The sequence below is a fragment of the Schistocerca serialis genome, chromosome 1 (assembly GCF_023864345.2).
Source record: "Schistocerca serialis cubense isolate TAMUIC-IGC-003099 chromosome 1, iqSchSeri2.2, whole genome shotgun sequence".
Classification (NCBI taxonomy): domain Eukaryota; kingdom Metazoa; phylum Arthropoda; class Insecta; order Orthoptera; family Acrididae; genus Schistocerca; species Schistocerca serialis.
Window position 1 is genome coordinate 846823140 of NC_064638.1, and position 20187 is coordinate 846843326.

General features: G+C 45.2%; 1 protein-coding gene across 1 annotated transcript in view; it reads right to left on the bottom strand.

The window, feature by feature from the left end:
* Positions 1-20187, bottom strand: part of LOC126439847 (uncharacterized) — a 604845-nt gene that overhangs the window by 211449 nt on the left and 373209 nt on the right. Inside the window, 6 exon segments of the mRNA XM_050090598.1 lie at positions 82-390; positions 3810-4151; positions 6073-6399; positions 11510-11821; positions 14068-14394; positions 17008-17331. Coding sequence (XP_049946555.1) covers positions 82-390; positions 3810-4151; positions 6073-6399; positions 11510-11821; positions 14068-14394; positions 17008-17331 — 1941 coding nt within the window.

Consider the following 20187-nt stretch of genomic DNA (forward strand, 5'->3'; position numbering starts at 1 on the left):
TGTCACCACGAATATAAGGCGAGGAGGGTATGACAGATGATAAAAAATAGCTGTGTCAGTAGAGAGTATGGGGAGACTTACGTAGACGCGTGCACCTGGAGAATGGGTCCCCGGTGGTGCCCTGCGGACAGGCGCAGATGGGGCTGTGGTTGCGTGCGCTGCAGCGGGCGCCCACGCCGCACGTGTTGGGGCACGGGTCGGCGCACTTGTTGTTAATGCAGGCGCGGTCATCCGGACACTCGGAGCTGACGACGCATTCGGGCCGGCAGTTGGGCGGGGCACCGATGTAGCCCGCCAGGCACGAGCACACCGCCTGCTCGTTCACCACGCGGCACACGCCGTTCGGCCCGCACGGGCTGGGCACGCACGGGTCGACCACCGTCGGCCGAGCTGTGCCGCAACAACATACGCACGTCACTTACGAGTGAAATGAGATTTACATTGCTCTTCATACCAACACACACACACACACACACACACACACACACACACACACACACACAGCAGTTTCAGTGATTTCGAAATAGGTTTGTGTGGTGGTCAATACTAAAACTATAAGTTACAATATTCTGACTGTCAGCCTACTTATTCGCAGTTTCAGCATTTTAGCTAGAACAATGTCAACTATAATAAGCAGTTGTGGCACAACGGTCAGTTCCAGTGCCACCAGAAAATGTATCTCGGAGGTAAGCGCCAGGACAAGACGGGAAATGCAAAAGAAGGATGGAAAGATATGTCCCCTAAGCAACCATCTTGTCATTGGCCTTGGGTGGTTCAGAGGAACTAACGTAAGCTAAATCAAGATGGCCAAGTTGTAAGCCCGCTTCCCCACAACAAAACAAATGCACCATGCTGTTCGGTTGCAAATTAAGAGAATCACGCCCATTCTATAAGGAGACCAAATACACACATCTGTAATCATTAAAATAACAGGCTATAATAAAATTACAACAGACAAATATTGCTGTGAATGCAGTATAGTTTATGGTTGATGAAACTCATTAATTCCCTTCAAATGGTAAAAACATGTTGAAAAAGTATAATTACACAAGTATCACTATTGTTCGCTACGTGCTCTTCGTTTGAATTAAGTCTGTGATTATCCTGTGCTAATGCAGCTGCAAGCCACAAACGTTACTTCTTCAGAGACGAAAAATGAATGTTTCACAAGTAAGTGAACCAATCTAATCATCTCGCTGCCGTATCTGGATCTCGAAAGAGCAAGGAAAAACAGAAGAACAGTAAACTGTGTGCTGAAAGAAGAAACTTTCATACGGTTGTCGGATTTGCAGGTGAGATTGATTGTAAATATTTTACAATATTTCAATCAGTTTCTTCCTTACTGGCTTCTGACGAAAAGGAAGTCATACTTCTAGAAAGAAATTTCTCAATCCGAACACTAACGCTCGGTCAAACAGACTTTTGTGACACGGTAGAAACGTTAACTCGCTGATTACGGATCTGTTGTCAGCAGCCATAATTGGTCGCGTTCAATCGTCAGTGAGTCGTGACTGGTCTCACATCTCTAGGACAGAAAGACAGATATAGATGTCATTTTCTATCCAGAGAAGCATGATGAGGAAAGCCTCAAGCATGGAGAAAAGTCATAAACCAAAAACAAATAGCATCCATGCTGATTTATAAAAGAACAGATATGCTCACGTTCCTTCTAGAGATCTTAAGTAACTTGGCCCTGAAGAACGCCGAATAAATAAAATATCTTTAACATATTTTCATCTGGAAATTAATAACAAACTTGTCATGAATATATCAATGTACATGCCCTGAAGCGCGTAAGTTATTAGGTTGCTGTAGCCGCGCATAATCTACAGACCACATTACTACACTACAGATGTGTAGAGGTCAGATTTGACGTGAATACTTATATTATTTGATGTTATTAATATATATGTATATCATTTGGTTATGCTCAGAAATTTGTTGATATAACAGAAAAGGACGGAAGATTGGGGTTTAATGTCTCATCGACAGCGTGGCCACTAAAGACGAAGTACAAGTTCGATTTACGGAAGGATTGGGATGTAAATAAGCCGTATTGTTGTCACAGGAACCTTTTCGGCAGTTGCCTGCAGCGATTTAATACGGCAGAAGGAGTTGTGCATCATTAGATGCCTTAGGTTCCCTTTAAATTGTAGGCCTATTTTATCAGCAGCTGAACGTTTTATGGCTAATAGTAAGTTGTTGACAAAGTGTGTTTCTGAATAATGGAAACACATGTCGACCAAAGCATGTAAATAAATAAATGTTACGTGGCTAGCATCTATTTCATACCACTTTTGCTGCTTATGGTTGGTTCAAATGGCTCTGAGCACTATGGGACTTAACATCTATGGTCATCAGTCCCCTAGAACTTAGAACTACTTAAACCTAACTAGCCTAAGGACATCACACAACACCCAGTCATCACGAGGCAGAGAAAATCCCTGACCCAGCCGGGAATCGAACCCGGGAATCCGGGCGTGGGAAGCGAGAACGCTACCGCACGACCACGAGCTGCGGACTTGCTGCTTATACTATGAAGGTGATTCTCATTTGGCCTCACGAAGCTGAGCTGACTAAATCCCACCCTTCCCTCTACAGAAAAATGTGAAGCGGTTGCCGAAATCGAACACGGACACGGGACTCCGCGTTAGGAGGTAGCGGCGCTGTCTACTACAGAACGAAGGCGGCCTGCAAAGTAAGTGACTTTAAATCTTTATTTAGATGCCTATTATTTCCAGGGTGCAATGGATGAAATGCGCATTGGTGAGAAAATGAGTTTCCTTCTTTATGACGAACTTAATTAAAAATACTGGGAAGCAGTAGTAAGTAGTTTCTTGAACAGGTCCCTAGAGGCTCTTGAGGTCACACGACAAATAATTTGTTTTGTATTTCGACTCGCTAAACGTTAGACTGTTCGATGAATTACCCTAAAATACGATCCCATATGACAATATGGAATGAAAGTAGGCGAAGTATACCAGCAAAGGACTTGGAAGAGCAGTTGAACGGAATGGACAGTGTCTTGAAAGGAGGATATAAGATGAACATCAAAAAAAGCAAAACGAGGATAATGGAATGTAGTCGAATTAAGTCTGGTGATGTTGAGGGAATTAGATTAGGAAATGAGACACTTAAAGTAGTAAAGGAGTTTTGCTATTTGGGGAGCAAAATAACTGATGATGGCAGAAGTAGAGAGGATATAAAATGTAGACTGGCAATGGCAAGGAAAGCGTTTCTGAAGAAGAAAAATTTGTTAACATCGAGTACAGATTTAAGTGTCAGGAAGTCGTTTCTGAAAGTATTTGTATGGAGTGTAGCCATGTATGGAAGTGAAACATGGACGATAAATAGTTTAGACAAGAAGAGAATAGAAGCTTTCGAAATGTGGTGCTACAGAAGAATGTTGAAGATTAGATGGGTAGATCACGTAACTAATGAGGAGGTATTGAATAGTATGGGGGAGAAGAGAAGTTTGTGGCACAACTTGACTAGAAGAAGGGACTTGTCCCGAGGCATCAAGGGATCACAAATTTAGCATTGGAGGGCAGCGTGGAGGGTAAGAATCGTAGAGGGAGACCAAGAGATGAATACACTAAGCAGATTCAGAAGGATGTAGGTTGCAGTAGGTACTGGGAGATGATGGAGCTTGCACAGGATAGAGTAGCATGGAGAGCTGCATCAAACCAGTCTCAGGACTGAAGACCACAACAACAACAACAACGCGTGACGTGACCCGCATGTAGGAAGGCAGAAGAGGTAAGTGGAAGACGAAAAGGTGAGTACGAGAGTGGTAGACTTGAACTCACTGGTGACTTGCACACGGCGGCAGGAGAAGAATGGGTCTCCGGTGAAGTCGGGTGGGCAGTTGCAGACGGGTACGTGGTTAGCGACGGTGCAGACGGCTCCGACCCCGCAGGTGTTGGGGCAGGGGTCGGCGCAGCGGTAGGCGACGCAGGCCAGGTGCGGCGCGCAGTCGCTGGACGCCTCGCACTCGCGCCGGCAGCCGCGCGCGCCGTCCTTGGCGTACGGGTCTCCCTGGTAGCCGGGCAGGCACGAGCACGCGCCGGCGCCGCCGCGCTCGCGGCACTCGGCGTTCGGCCCGCAGGGCGACGGCTGGCACGGCGTCGACGCAGGCGTGCGCTCCGTCGCTGTCAAGGGAGAAACACGCTCGTACCCAGTCCCGACCATCTCAACAGTTCTTCACTTCCACCACACTCAACGTGTCTTCTGAACGGACGGGGTAAACATTGCTAACATGTAGCGAGAGGCGTATATGCCAACGGCTAAGCAAATTAAGAATACACACAGACACACGTACACACACACACACACACACACACACACACACACACACACACACACACCTTGTACGTCAATGTTTGTTCTTATCACGCCAATTGCAATTCTACAGAAATATGTGACAATCGGTAGATTTTTAACAGTAAATGAAACTGTTTTCGTCACTTGCAAACAGCATGGTCAAACAAATAGTTCTCACTCGTCTCTGCAGAATGTGCATACTGGGCTTAGATTTACAAATTAAGATCCGGGAGGATATATCAGCGCTGGCACAGAAGTAGTGAAACGAATTTTTCATTGTTGATACGTTCAGAGTAGCATAGCCATATTTTACCGATTGACTTTCATGACCTGAGTTAATGTGTCCTTAGAAAATTATATGAGTACGCGAGTCCTCGAAAAATATTGTACTGTGTTCAGAGTCTGTTTGCATCACGAACCCTGCTCTCAGCTACACATATAAGCAACGCAATGAATATGGACGACCACGTTTGGTTCTTAATACTACTGCTTCGTGCCTACGGCTCCAACTTTAACAGCGATATAGTGTTATGCATTGCAAGCTCGTTATCGACATGAATATCGCAACCTGCATGACAGTTTGGAGAAATTAAAGACCAATCGCGTCTTTTTGTACTTCTTATACGATGCTTTTAGAAAATTATAAACATACAACTTGAGTTAACTCGTTTATGTTCTTAACAAATCAGATACTCGTGTAAGAGAATAAACGAGTACAGAAACCGGAATTTCGAAATCAACACCGCTGTTTGAATACATACTGTCGTCAACACTACTGCTGTAAATTTTGGAAAGAATAAACAGTTGGACAAAGCCTAGACAAATCTTTGTTTACGAGATTCTGGCTCACTTGCCAAGAATCATAACGAATGTTTGCTAACCATATCGCAGAGCCTCTGTTTATACGGTGACGAACCACAATCTAAATCTCTCGCAGTGAGACTGACACCATTGAGGAGATTCATTGCGTCGAAAGATGCCACGTTTACCACAACACTGTAGACACCGATAGCGGAGCCGTGGCAAAGGCATCAACGTATAAATTTACGTTTGCTGGCAAAGGGTGACCTAGCGGCCGACGTTGGATCCCTAACTTCGAAGCTACGGAGCTGGATGACTTTTACGGACATGGATTCCCACACACCCGCTACAGCGTCTCTAAGTCTGTCGGTACCGTTTCGAAGTTGAAACGCCTGTACGGTTGTTACAGTGATGGTCGAACTGTCTTCTGTGATAAAATACTGTCAGATTTGAATAGAAAATAACTTCGAGAGTAATAATTCATAAATAATAGTTGAGCCCACAAAGGACAAGTCATGTCTGTACGTGTTTGTCCGGCAGTATTTATTTTGCCTGTGACATCATCGTACCAGCTTAGGCTCAAGCGTTTGGTTATTACAAATTAGTTTTGTCTAGAGTTATAAATTGGTGTATCGTGGAAAGACGTTTAGCTAGAACATTGATTCGGGTCTTATTGTGAAGTATAACTAACAGACACTTCCGCTGCTGTTGGTCTTCATGTCGAATACACAACACGAATCTTTGCATTCACTGGTGACAGTAATTGTTTGTCAGTTGCATATAGGGTAAAGACAGTCAAGAAGAAGAGACAGAAAGTGAAGATTGAAGACAATCTAGACACTCAATACAATTACAAGACCGACAACAACTTGAAGAGTGCACTCATGTATGGAGGCGATAATGGTGAAGGGTGGGTAAGGGAGCTAAAGCTGCGGGTTGGAGCCTTACATGGCGGGGCGAGCACGCAGTTGGTGTTGGGGTCGCCGCGGTAGTTCTGCGGGCAGGTGCAGACGGCGCGGTGGTTGGCTGCCACGCACATGGCGAGGAAGCCGCACGCGCCTCGGCACGGGTCGACGCAGCGCAGGTCACGGCACGCCCTGTTGCCGGGGCAGTCGCCGTCAGAGGAGCACTCGGGCCGGCAGTTGGGGGCTCGCCCCACGTAGTTGGGCAGGCAGGAGCACGCGGGCTGCGAGCCCACGGCGCGGCACTGCGAGTTGGGTCCGCACGGCGACGGCGAGCAAGGGTCCCTCGGCGGCGCGGGGGGCGTCACGGGCTCTGTAAGGGACGCGAGCGTGCGGCGGCTCAGCCGGCGTGGCGGCACACGGGGCTTCCTGAGAGCAGTAGCTGCTTCCACCAGACAACCTTCCCAAATGGCTTCTCCTCAATGTCCCTCCTCGCTCTGGCATTTGCAGGAACTGTGTCAATTTTGATATGACGAGAAAGTGGTTACGGCAGAGGTTGCTTGCTCCCTATCTCCCTAGCCCCCCGATTAAAATTTGAATGACATATTCTATATAAAAACTGTCACTATCATTTTGCATAGGGCAATCAAATGAAAACGAGACACGTGGAGAAAAGTAAGTAAGCTGCTTGCTATTTCAAAAATAATCGCCACACTATTAATACTTCTATCCCATTGTGAGACAAGATAGTCAGTTGCCTTCATGGAAAAATGTTTGCGGCTGCCTACGAAACGATCATTGTGCCCAAGCTTGCACCACTTCGTTCGGAGCAAATCGACGGTCAGAAATGTCTTTCTTCAGTATGGCAAATCGCATGGCGAGGGAGCGGGACTGTATGGAGGCTGTGTAAGGGCTTCCCAGCGAAACTTTTGTAGTATAGCGGAAGAACAGACACGCCAGTGTCGGGCAGGTCGTAATAACATTTTTCTTTGACTGCAAAGGCTCACTGCTCATTAACTTTCTAGACATGACGCCACAATTAAGGCACAGCGGTATAAGGACACTGCAAAAACTGAAGCGCGCCATCAAGTCCAGACGCTCAGGAATGTTGACGGACAGCATCATTCTGCTGTAGGACAATGCAAAAACTGAAGCGCGCCATCAAGTCCAGACGCTCAGGAATGTTGACGGACAGCATCATTCTGCTGTAGGACAATGCACGCCCACATGTTGCCAAGGTTGTTTCGAGCACGCTGCACAAGTTTCATTGGGAACCCTTACACATCCTCCAGACAGCCTAAAGCTCTTTCCATGCGATTTCCACATTTTTGGAGCCTTGAAGAAAGACATTCGTGGTCGCCGATTTGCTTTTGGACGAAGAGGTGCACGCCTGTAGACGATCATGATTCCGTAGGCAATCGCGAATATTTTTCCTTGAAATCATCGACCGTCTTGTCTCACATTGGGATAAATGTATTAACAGCTACGGCGCTTACATTTGAAATAAAACAGTTTACTTACTTTTTTCCGTCTATACCTTCTTCATTTCACTGCCCCATATAAACATTGTTTTCGTCAGAATAGCAATCTATACGATACAAATTCAGCGTTATAACTGTTTCGGAGGTCTGTCAATAAATAATGGAGTACATAGACACTGAATATGAGGATATTTTGTGCGCTTCCTGTGACCGTTAGAGCGGCCTACTAACCAAAATTTGAAGCCAATCTTTGCGCGGAAACTAGTGCTACTGAGACTTTTGGGTGTCACGTCATTAAAATGGCCGCAAAACAGCAGAAAAATCCCAATATTCAATGTATATTTACTATGTAATATTTTGCAGATCATCAAAAATGTCGTATCACAGACTTTGTCTGATGCAGATCTGCCGTGCAGAGTAGACGCGCGGTCTCAGGCGTCTTGTCACGGTTGCGTGGCTCCCCCCGTCGGAGGTTCGAGTCCTCCCTCGGGCATGGGTATATATATATATATATATATATATATATATATATATATATATATGTGTGTGTGTGTGTGTGTGTGTGTGTGTGTGTGTTGTCCTTAGCGTAAGTTAGATTCAGAACTGTGTAAGCTTAGGGACTGATGACTTCATCAGCTTTGTTCCATAGGATCTCACCAGAACTTTCCAGAATTTGACACAGATCTGCTTTTCTGGCACAAAAGTATCGTAGTACCATTTAAAAGATGCCTGTGCCGGACTACAGTTTGGCAACATGCCATCTAACTGATTTTCAGCAGTGTAAGTAGATAGACTTTTTGGAACAAATTGCCTCTCTCTGCACCATTTTCTCGTCATATCAAAATTAGCCTAGTTACTGCAGATAGAAGAGTCAAATGGTACACCTTTATATACCGCATGTCCTTCTTAAAAGATGAAAAGTACCTTTTCCTAGCGTTTCTAAAGATATTCACATTCCCCCTCCCTTGAGGTGTAGACAGAGTCAGCCAAATAAAGACTCTTCATTGGGTGTTTATTGTGTGGTCGTGTACCAACGGAAAACGTTGTTTTGGTTATAATTACAAACACAACTTTGTCTGACTTGGAATTTAATCTGTCCAATAAATAGAGTAATCTCAAATTAGTCTGATGCCATACTCAGGTTAGAGACTTTTATTGGAGGTGACAGCAAAACACAAGGAATAATAAATGTCTTAACATACCCTTTAAACAGCAGTCTGATGGAACTATGAAAAGACAGCACCGAGGGATACAGCGATAGTACACAATTGCTACAGATGACACTGATTATTTAGCGTGTTTTGCTGTCATCACCAATAACTTTCCTGATCTGAAAATAGCATTACAATAATATGAGACTCATGTATAGACATATTAAATTACAAATTATACAGACTGAGTAACTCATTCCGCAGTAGATTATGCGCTGTTTCGAGACTTCCTAATGGATTAGAACTGCTGAACTGAGTAAAAGTGTTTTTGTTGTGAATATTAGAACAATCACAAAAGTACCGATTTCCTGAAAGTTGTCCTTTCCGTATGACAAATATTTTCCGTTCCTTCTGCCGGATAATACAATTACCTACTACGCGATACTAAAGTAGCTAATCAGTGACCGATAATCATCTTCTCAAAAATAACTTCACATGGAGGCACGGATTTCTGAAGAATACATATACCGTCGAGTACGTGTCTGTGTTAGGAAGGAAAACCTAAGAAATTTATGTGGCTAGAAGAGGCCTGATGACGTATCAATTCTTTCTTATCGTGCAAGCAGCATTGAATGGTGGAAGCATGGCTTTTGCTCGCAAGGCAGCTTCGACAGAGAAACAAGAATGCTTGAAAACAGAGGAAAGAAAACAGAGAAACAAAAAAGTAGTATTGTCTTGTCTAGACAGCATAACAGTGGAAAGGATTCTTGTGGTATTTTTCTTGTTCTTCGTGGCAAGATTGTATAATATACCTTCATCTTTTTGTTTTTTTTTATTTATTTGTTTAATTTGGTACTGTACCTTTTGGTTAAGGGTAGAACTACGACTTTAAATCGACCGCCACAAGATATACATGTATTTCAATAATCGGGGTGTGATCAGACGCAGAAAATTTGCTAGAAAGTATGGCAATGTGTAATTCGCCTGCTTTCTTTTGTACATTCATTTTCAAATGTTAGCGTAGTAAATACGTGGGGTGGAATTGTGAAAACGTCACGCTCATCGTATGGACACCATATAAAAATCACATCTGGGCTGAACGATTGCTAAACCGGTGCATTTATTTGATTTTGGTATGGGGGAATTCCACTATGGGAATAGGTTATTAGCAGCTAGTGGATTCAAACTCCTAGACCATCATTTCGACTGAAGTGAGGCTCCAGTGGGAGCATGTCAGCAATGATTCTGTAACTTATGATTTGATTATGTTGAAAGTGTGTATACCTGTAATTAATCAATTCTTTACCGTCACACTTTTCTTCGCCACAGGAGAGCTAACTAGAGAAAGTCCTTCCTTATCAGTGTTGTTCAACTTTTGAATAACACTGAACAGTGGATGCCAGTATTTCGTCCACGACAATACTGTCCAAATGCTTCAGTCCTCGAACTGTATATATTTATATACAGAATGAAACAGACCTCCAAGGACAAAATTGCTTGGGTTGTCGAGGGATATTTACCGAGTATTTTGATGCAATGTACCCATTGTCTCCCGTGGCACGTTACAGAGTAATTACATATTGTTTAATTTCTTAACCCTTATGCTGCTATTGCATTTAAAATATCTGCACAACAGTGAAAATGCCGTCGATGTGCGCTGTGTGTCTCGTTTGGAGACAAACTTGTTCCATTTACTCACGGGTCGTGCTGTTGACAACAACAATTACCACTTAACTCTTGGCTCTCAAGCTTGAGTTCACTACTGCGCGGTCCAGTCTCGGAATGGTTTTCCTGGAGTGTTAGTTGTACGATAATAGCGATACACAAGTGTCGACAGGCTTACTCACGAAGCATCGGCCTATGTGCATCTCGTCTACGGGTTCATTGAATGCAGTGGAAAAACGGCACGAAGACGATATGCTCAGCTGTTCCCGGAGCGATGTCAACAACATAACAGTAGTTTGCCATCTGTAAATAGGCGTCCACGAGTAGCCATATTCTATCGAGTTATTACGTTTTGTCGATTGGATATTACAAAGTTTGTGGCTGTTGGGAAAGCATTTTCACAGAAACGAAGATAATTCTGGCAATAAATCCAAAAAAGTCATAATTATATTATTACTTTATAACGAGCCACCAGAGACACGGGGTCCCCGTATCAAAATGCTCAGTAAATATCCCTGAACAACCTCCGAAATGTTGTCCGTGGAGTTCTGATTCAGCCTGTATATTTCTATACAGAATAACTCATTGACCGGAGAAATCGATGTCACTAAATTAGGTTCCTATTTTCCATAAGAATCCCCATAACATTCTCATCCGTTCGGGCCCTTTGACATTACTGCATGGAGGAAGCATGATAGCTTCCTATATTCATATCAACATTCCACCGTTTTATCTCGCAATAGGTGCAAATTATGAGGTCTTTAAATCAACATGACAGTCATTTTATCACGGTTTCTAGCACATATCGCGAACGCGTTGATTCAGGTGAAGGTTTGTACATAAACTTCTGGTATACTGTGTTACGGTATACTCCCTTTGGGATCAACTGTGAAAGAATTTTATTAAATAGGATATTCCACTATGTACGAGGAAAGTTTATTTAGGGAACGTTAGCAACCGTGGGTTATTTGAAAGATATTCTAGTTATAACCAACAGAAATCACGTGCACCAAAAGCGTGTTTTGAAGTATCAGGATGCGCTCTAGACAAGACTGAAGGTAAGAGTAATATACATGTAATACAAGGAATGAGACAGCTAATAAAATTGCCACACTAGACAGATAACTGAAGTGAGAACAATGTAAATTCAGGACAGAGACACAGAAGAAGAAGGAGGCCGGCTTACGCTCTTTGACGCAGCGGGAGAAGGGGTCTCCAGTGTATCCCGGCGGGCACGAGCAGATGGGGTTGTGGTTGACTACCTGGCAGCGCGCGGCCCTGCCGCAGGTGCCGGGGCACGGGTCTACGCACTTCTGGCGCGAGCACGCTCTGTTCTGCGGGCACTCGGAGCTCACGAGGCACTCGGGCCGACAGTTGGGCGGCGCGCCCACGAAGCCGGTGCTGCACGAGCAGACGGCGTGTCCGTCCGTGACGCGGCACACGCTGTTGGGCCCGCACGGCGACGGCTCGCACGGGTTGCGCGGCTTCTCCTGCACGGCTGTAGGGCGCAGCGGTCAGTCGCGTCTAGCTGCCGCCCGGGACGGGCAGGCAGTGGAGGGGAGGGGGTGGGGGCAGGGGTGCGTCCCCGGCTCAGCAGGTCCTGTAGCCCAAACCAGCTCCTACTCTGATGCTCTGCTCTACCAACAGGTGTCTTGTGACGAATACAGGTAACTCGACTAAAGGTGTAACTAGCATTAATTGAATGATGACAACGTTAAAACATTCCTTTTCGCAACGTGTCGTGTTGACAGTGTATTCTGTAACAACAAATAGACTGCTGCTCGATAATACTGTCCTGTTGAACCACTGCTGTCTTCACAAGTTGTCATCAGGTGATAATAACAACAGTAACGAGGAACGGTACATCGGTACACACTGTGACATATCTGGAAAAATCCGATGACGACTACTGGTGGCTACTACCAGTTAACGATATAAAACGTTTTTTGTGATTGTGTCGAAGAAAAGTTAAGTGCGGTGTATCTCGTTACTGTACAATACTAAGCATGAAAATCTGTATTGAGCAGTTTATGGCTGTAACGGGCATTTTCTTATTTATACCAATACTGGCTCCGGAGATCTGTTTTGTGAACAAAGAGTATCACATTAGAAACGTCTATATGATGAGGGGTATTGTTTCGAATGTCCAGATGGACTGACGGTCTCATTTTTACGTAAAATACGGGGTTTGGAACTTTAATAGTGGCAGCTATTTATTTACAACTTATACAAAATAGAGACATGCTTCCTTCAGAGTAGTCACTAACATTGTATATAGCCCGTCTCCAGCGATGTGGAAATCGCATGATACATTAGCAGCGCCAGTCATGTTGACAGCGCCAGTGAAGCGGTCTATTGTTCGACGAGTCTCTCTAACAGTTCTGAAGCTAATGCTAAGAAGTGCTTTCTTCAATTTAGGAATCACGTTACAGTCACAAGGGCTTAACTCTGGGGAGTATGGTGGGCGGTACAGCACCTTCCATCCCCATCGATCGAACAGATCACACACACCTTGCCCCATATGCGTCTGAGCATTGCCCTGCAAAACGATTTGAAGGCACTGCATAAAGTGTCGTCTTTCTGTAAGCTGGTCGCTGGCTGTGTTGCAAAAAGGAACAGCTCAGAGAAAGAAGCGGCGATACTTTCTGCAGGACCCGCCCATCATTTGCACGACAATGCTCAGACGCGTAAGGAGCTAGGTGCGACTGATTTATTCGATCGACGGGGCTGGGAAGTGCTGTATCACCCACTACACTCCCCGCAGTTAAGTACTTTACACTTCAACTTGATACCTAAATTGAAGGAATCTCTTCTTGACATTCGCTTCAGAACTGTTACAGACACTCGTCGAGCAATAGACCGCTTCACTGGCATTATCAACACAACTGATGCTGTTAAGGGTTTTCTACGATTTGCACATATCTGACAACGAGCTATACCCTATGCTGCTGACTACTGTGGAGGAGAGTAAGTTGTAACGAAATAGTTCCCACTATTAAAGTTCAAACCCTTATATATCCACGACTTATGGAACTTTGTGAGGTGCTGCGAGCACGCGTGTTTTGGAAATACTGGCGAGCACGGATATGTCAAAATACACTGTATAAGGCTAAATTTGTCAACACGCCTTCTTGCCCGAGACCTTAGCGTCTGTCACGCACTCCAGGAAAACTTAAGAAATTAAAAGTTTACATGCCAGAAGTGTGTTACAAATTCGTACCTGTTGCACACTACCTTTTCTGTCGTCACTGAAATGCCTGTATTCCTTTTATGCTCCCCTGCTTCATTCGGGGACGCACTCCTGAATTTAGTTTGAAACAAGAAGAGTTGGAAAGGGAAGTGACAGAGTACACCAAGAATTGGAAAAAAACACAGGAAAATGTTGAGTGGACTAGACACAGTAGTTAACACATCATCGAAGAGAAAGACACTTAAACCCAAAGATACAGAATATGTAAGAAGAAACTGTAGTAAATTAAACATATAAATTACAGCGACAATATGTATTCGTGCAACTCAGGTACTTCCCTGTCCTTACGAAGAGTAAGGCATCACATTTATGAAGCAAACGCCAATAATTTTTGGGCGTAGTTATTGTGTTTAAGTTTCATGTTATGACTCTGAGTTGCACAAAGACTTAGTCGTGTCTGCATAAAGATAAAGTTAAGTAAAGACAAGTCACTAGTGGAATAAATATATAGCCACAAGTTGTGTAGTATAGATAGTACAGATGAAGAATCTTACTGGGCTCCCTGAGTACGCATGCAGTGAGGGGATTTCCAGAGTATCCCGGCAGGCAGGTACAGGAAGGCGCGTGGTTGACAACACGGCACTCGGCGTTGGTTCCGCAGGTGCCGGGACACGGGTCCCTGCACTTGTTGTTGACGCACGCCTTGCTACGGTCGCAGTCTGTGTTGAGCACGCACTCGGGCCTGCAGCCCGTGTAAGGGTCTCCAAAGTACTCGGGTAAGCACGTACAAGAGCCCGCGCCCTGGCGCTCTTTGCATACGGCGTTCGCACCACAAGGCGAAGGATTACATGGGTCTCGTGGGCCTTCCGTTGAAGTTGGTACTGTAAGGATAAATTGTACACCTAGTATTGGTTTCTTTGCGGTCTGTTACTCAAAATCTGCACTTGTTGGACAATACTGTTTGACAGTTTTTCATCCATGTGATTAATTTTCAACAAATAGTGTAAATATCTCGGACTACCAACAATCACACTGGTAGCAGTTGCAAGTCAATACACATACCTCGTCACTGTGGTTGAAGATGTTGGCGGCAACGAAACAAATGTTAGTAACTAAGAATAGAAAACAACTTAGTGCAACGACAGAGAATTGTTGTGGCAGATGCCATAGCTTACCACCAAATAAATGTGTTAAACGTTCATCGTATTAACTGCCACACACATCTTTTCATAGTATCAGACACTAGATAAATACAGTACTTCCTCAAGCATGCCAAATATACTTAGGGAAAAATGCGTTATTTCAACTAATCAATACAGGTGTCTTGAATGCGGTAGTCTAGGAACTTACATGTATTTTCTGTGTTGCTTGTACGTAATAATAACACGTTTGAGACATGAACTCTAATGCCAACTTATACTGTAAAATGCCAGTAGTTACTTCCATTTACTTGTTTTTAGTCTGTATAGTAAAGATTCGGAAATCTATTCCACAAAACCTTAATAGTCTAACAAAGCCTACGAAAAACTCTAAAATTAAGTTTAGTAATTAATTAACCCGACGAAAAAAAATGAAAGCGTTTCACTCTGGACGACTAGATTTGTATACACTCTTCTCACCCTATTTCAGTAACTTGTATTCAACACAGTAAGTTTCTTCGTACGGAAGAAGATGCGAGGTTTGAAACTGTGTGATTGAGCAAGGCAAGGCGTTGCCTTATGCTTGCTGTGCTCTGCCGTCGAATCTAAACTCACGAACATCTCAACTTACCAACGTACAATGCTGTTGTCATACAATGACCGAGTCTTTGAGCAGATCTTTAGACAGGCTCGCACAGCTCAATTGACAGAGAATTGTTAACGAAAAATAGAAATCCTGGCTCTCGACCTCAACAAAGTCTCACGTAGTTCATTTCAATGATCACTCTTCAGTCGAGTTAAATGACTTAATTTAGCAATCAAATTACTTACTACCCTCATTCTTGCATCAATGAAAATGTGTGGAATATTCACGTCGCAAATGATCTTAATATTAAAAAACCAGACGACCGAAATTCTCCTTGTGGTAGCAACACATGAGATCTCAGCGGGCATATAAACTACCTGTTCAAAAGTGTCCGGACACCTATTAGTGGATATTAACATTGGTTGTGTCCACCATTCGCTAGTATAACGGCTTGAACTACGTTGGAGACACTTTCGGTGAGGTGCCTGAACGTCTGCGGAGGAATGAGTCGATTCTTCCTCAAGAGCTGAAAACAGAGAAAGCAGTTATGTTGAACACTGGGGTCGACTTTCTAACTCATCCCAAAGGTGTTCCATAGGGTTCATATTGGGATTCTGGGCAGGCCAGTCCATTTCAGGAATGTTATTATCCACAAATCATTACCGCACAGGGGTGCTTTATGAAAAGATACACTGGCATGCTGGTTCAAACACCCAACGTGTTCGAGTCACAATGTTGTAAAATGTGTTCATATCCTTCCGCATTTAGTGCTTTGTGAAAAGATACATTGTCATGCTGATTCAAACACCCGTTGTCTTCGTGTCCCAATGGGTAAAATGTGTTCATATCCTTCCCCATTTAGTGCTTTGTTAAGCGCAATAGGGGAACCACACCCTAGCCACGAAAAAGACTACCATATTGAAACACGACCCCTCCGTACGTTACTTTTGGCGCTACCTTTCTAGTGGATGGCCACAGAGTATAGCGCGATTCATTACTCTAAATCACTGGTCTCCAGCCATCCACCGCCCAGTGGTGTCGCTCCTTACAGCACCTCAAACCTCGCTTAGTACTGACTACAGATATGTGTGGCTTATGAGCTGCCCGATCGCTGAACCCGATCCTTTTTAACTTAGGCTCAATATCGTGGTAGCCGGACTTCTGGTAGCACTTTGGAGCTCACGAGCGATTCCTTCTGCTGATTTCATGCGATTTCTTACAACCAGCCTCCGCAATGCTCGACGGTACCGGTCCGTCAGTACATGAGTTCTGCCTGATCTTGGTTTATTTGAGGTTATTCTCTAGCGGTTCCACTTCACAATCGCATCAGCAACAGTCGAACTGGGCAGCAGTGGAAATGTTGAAATGTCCCTGATGGATTTATTACTCAGGTGACACTTTCGAAATCATTGAGTTCTCCTGAGCACCTCAGTCTGCTGTTATGCTTCTCTCCTGACAACACAATACTTGCCGCGTCCTTTTATAATGGAGGGCCCGCTTTTCGTGGCATCTAATGATCAGTTCCACATCAGATACGGCGTTCGGACACTTTTGATCGATATTGTATCTGGTTATTTTGTTAGCAGATGAGATATCCTTTATTTAATAAAGAAACACTAAATAACAAGCACTCTTTTATAGTTTTGTTATTCCCCCTTTCAGATTTCTGTCCTTGCAGTCGACACAACGAGGTTTAATCAGTGACAAGCGCCTTTCTGTAACGAAACGAGGATGAACTAATTGATATCGGTGACGTGCCACAAGCTTACGTTGTATAATCTGGGAGCACCCGCTGAACGGGTTGCCGGTGAAACCAGGCCTGCAGAGGCACATGGGCGCATGCTTGACGACTGTGCACGTGGTCTGTGCGCCGCAGGAGCCGGGGCAGGGGTCCCTGCAGCGCTCCGACTGGCAAGCGAGGGCGCTGGGGCATTCCTCGTTACGCGTGCACTCGGGCCGGCAGTTGGGCGGACGCCCCACGTAGTTAGGCAGACAGGAGCACGCGGGCTGAGTGCCCACGGTGCGGCACTGCGAGTTGGGCCCGCACGGCGACGGCACGCACGGGTTCCCGCTCGGCGGTTGTGCGACTGGTTCTGGTGGGCAAGCGCGGATACGGTGAAGGATCGTGCGGGACGCAAGCGTACGAGGGAACAAGAAAGTGCACAGCCCCAGGGACATATCACGGCAAGTGAGGGACCTCCGTCGGATCAAACGGTCACTTCGAACTTTCTGCTTCTTCTCCCTGTTAGACGTGTGCCGTCTCAACGCAAGCTTCTAGAATCTGTTGTCTTTTACGGAATGATATATGACTAGATAAAAGAAATTATTCAAATAGTTAAGGGACACGAAAATTTAATAGTAATGGGGGACTTGAATTAGATAGTAGAAAAAGGAAGAGAAAGAAAAGTAGAATGTGAATATGGACTGCGGGTAAGGAATGAAAGAGGAAGCCGCCTGGCAGAGAATAACTTAATCATCGCCTACACTTCGTTTAAGAATCGTGAAAGAAGCTTGTATACGTGGAAGAGTCTTGGAGACACCGGAAGGTTTCAGATTGATTATACACTCCTGGAAATGGAAAAAAGAACACATTGACACCGGTGTGTCAGACCCACCATACTTGCTCTGGACACTGCGAGAGGGCTGTACAAGCAATGATCACACGCACGGCACAGCGGACACACCAGGAACCGCGGTGTTGGCCGTCGAATGGCGCTAGCTGCGCAGCATTTGTGCACCGCCGCCGTCAGTGTCAGCCAGTTTGCCGTGGCATACGGAGCTCCATCGCAGTCTTTAACACAAGTAGCATGCCGCGACAGCGTGGACGTGAACCGTATGTGCAGTTGACGGACTTTGAGCGAGGGCGTATAGTGGGCATGCGGGAGGCCGGGTGGACGTACCACCGAATTGCTCAACACGTGGGGCGTGAGGTCTCCACAGTACATCGATGTTGTCGCCAGTGGTCGGCGGAAGGTGCACGTGCCCGTCGACCTGGGACCGGACCGCAGCGACGCACGGATGCACGCCAAGACCCTAGGATCCTACGCAGTGCCGTAGGGGACCGCACCGCCACTTCCCAGCAAATTAGGGACACTGTTGCTCCTGGGGTATCGCCGAGGACCATTCGCAACCGTCTCCATGAAGCTGGGCTACGGTCCCGCACACCGTTAGGCCGTCTTCCGCTCACGCCCCAACATCGTGCAGCCCGCCTCCAGTGGTGTCGCGACAGGCGTGAATGGAGGGACGAATGGAGACGTGTCGTCTTCAGCGATGAGAGTCGCTTCTGCCTTGGTGCCAATGATGGTCGTATGCGTGTTTGGCGCCGTGCAGGTGAGCGCCACAATCAAGACTGCATACGACCGAGGCACACAGGGCCAACACCCGGCATCATGGTGTGGGGAGCGATCTCCTACACTGGCCGTACACCACTGGTGATCGTCGAGGGGACACTGAATAATGCACGGTACATCCAAACCATCATCGAACCCATCGTTCTATCATTCCTAGACCAGCAAGGGAACTTGCTGTTCCAACAGGACAATGCACGTCCGCATGTATCCCGTGCCACCCAACGTGCTCTAGAAGGTGTAAGTCAACTACCCTGGCCAGCAAGATCTCCGGATCTGTCCCCCATTGAGCATGTTTGGGATTGGATGAAGCGTCGTCTCACGCGGTCTGCACGTCCAGCACGAACGCTAGTCCAACTGAGGCGCCAGGTGGAAATGGCATGGCAAGCCGTTCCACAGGACTACATCCAGCATCTCTACGATCGTCTCCATGGGAGAATAGGAGCCTGCATTGCTGCGAAAGGTTGATATACACTGTACTAGTGCCGACATTGTGCATGCTCTGTTGCCTGTGTCTATGTGCCTGTGGTTCTGTCAGTGTGATCATGTGATGTATCTGACCCCAGGAATGTGTCAATAAAGTTTCCCCTTCCTGGGACAATGAATTCACGGTGTTCTTATTTCAATTTCCAGGAGTGTATAATCGTGAGACAGAGATTTAGGAACCAGAGATTTAGCCAGATGTGGACTCTGATCACAATTTATTGGTTGTGAACTGTAGATTAAAACTGAAGAAACTGCAAAAAAGTAGGAATTTAAGTAGATGGGACCTGGATAAACTGAAAAAAACAGAGATTTTAGAGAGTTTCAGAGGGAGAATTAGGGAAAGATTGACAAGAACAAGGCAAAGGAAAGGGAGAAGAAATAAAAACCTTGAGGTCTGCCGATGACACTGTAATTCTGTCTGAGACAGCAAAGGACTTGGAAGAACAGTTGAACGGAATGGACAGTTTCTTGAAAGGAGAATATAAGATGAACATAAACAAAAGCAAAATAAGGATAATGGAACGTAGTCGTATTAAATCAGGTGAAGCTGAGTGAATAAAATTAGGAAATGAAGCAGTTACAGAAGCAGATGAGTTTGGCTTTTTTGGCAGCAAAATAACTGATGGTGGTCGAAGCAAAGAGGATATAAAATGTAGACTGGCGATGGCAAGCAAAGCGTTTCTGGAGAAGGGAAATTTGTTAACATCGAGTATAGATTTAAGTGTCAGGAAGTCTTTTCTGAAAGTATTTATATGGACTGTAGCCATGAATGGAGGTGAAAGATAAATAGTTTAGACAAGGAGAGAATAGAAGCTTTCGAAATGTGATGCTACAGAATGTTGAACATTAGATGGGTAGATCACATAACTAATAAGGAGGAACTGAACAGAGTTCGGGAGAAGAAGAATTGTGGCACAACTTGACTAGAAGAAGGAATCGGCTGGTAGGACACGTTCTGTGGCATCAAGGGATCACCAATTTAGTACTGGAGAGAAGCGTGAAGGGTACAAGTCGTAGAGGGAGGCCAAGAGAGGAATACACTAATCAGATGCAAAAGTTGTAGGTTGCAGTAGTTACTCGGAGACCAAGAGGCTCGCACAGGATAGTGGCATGGAG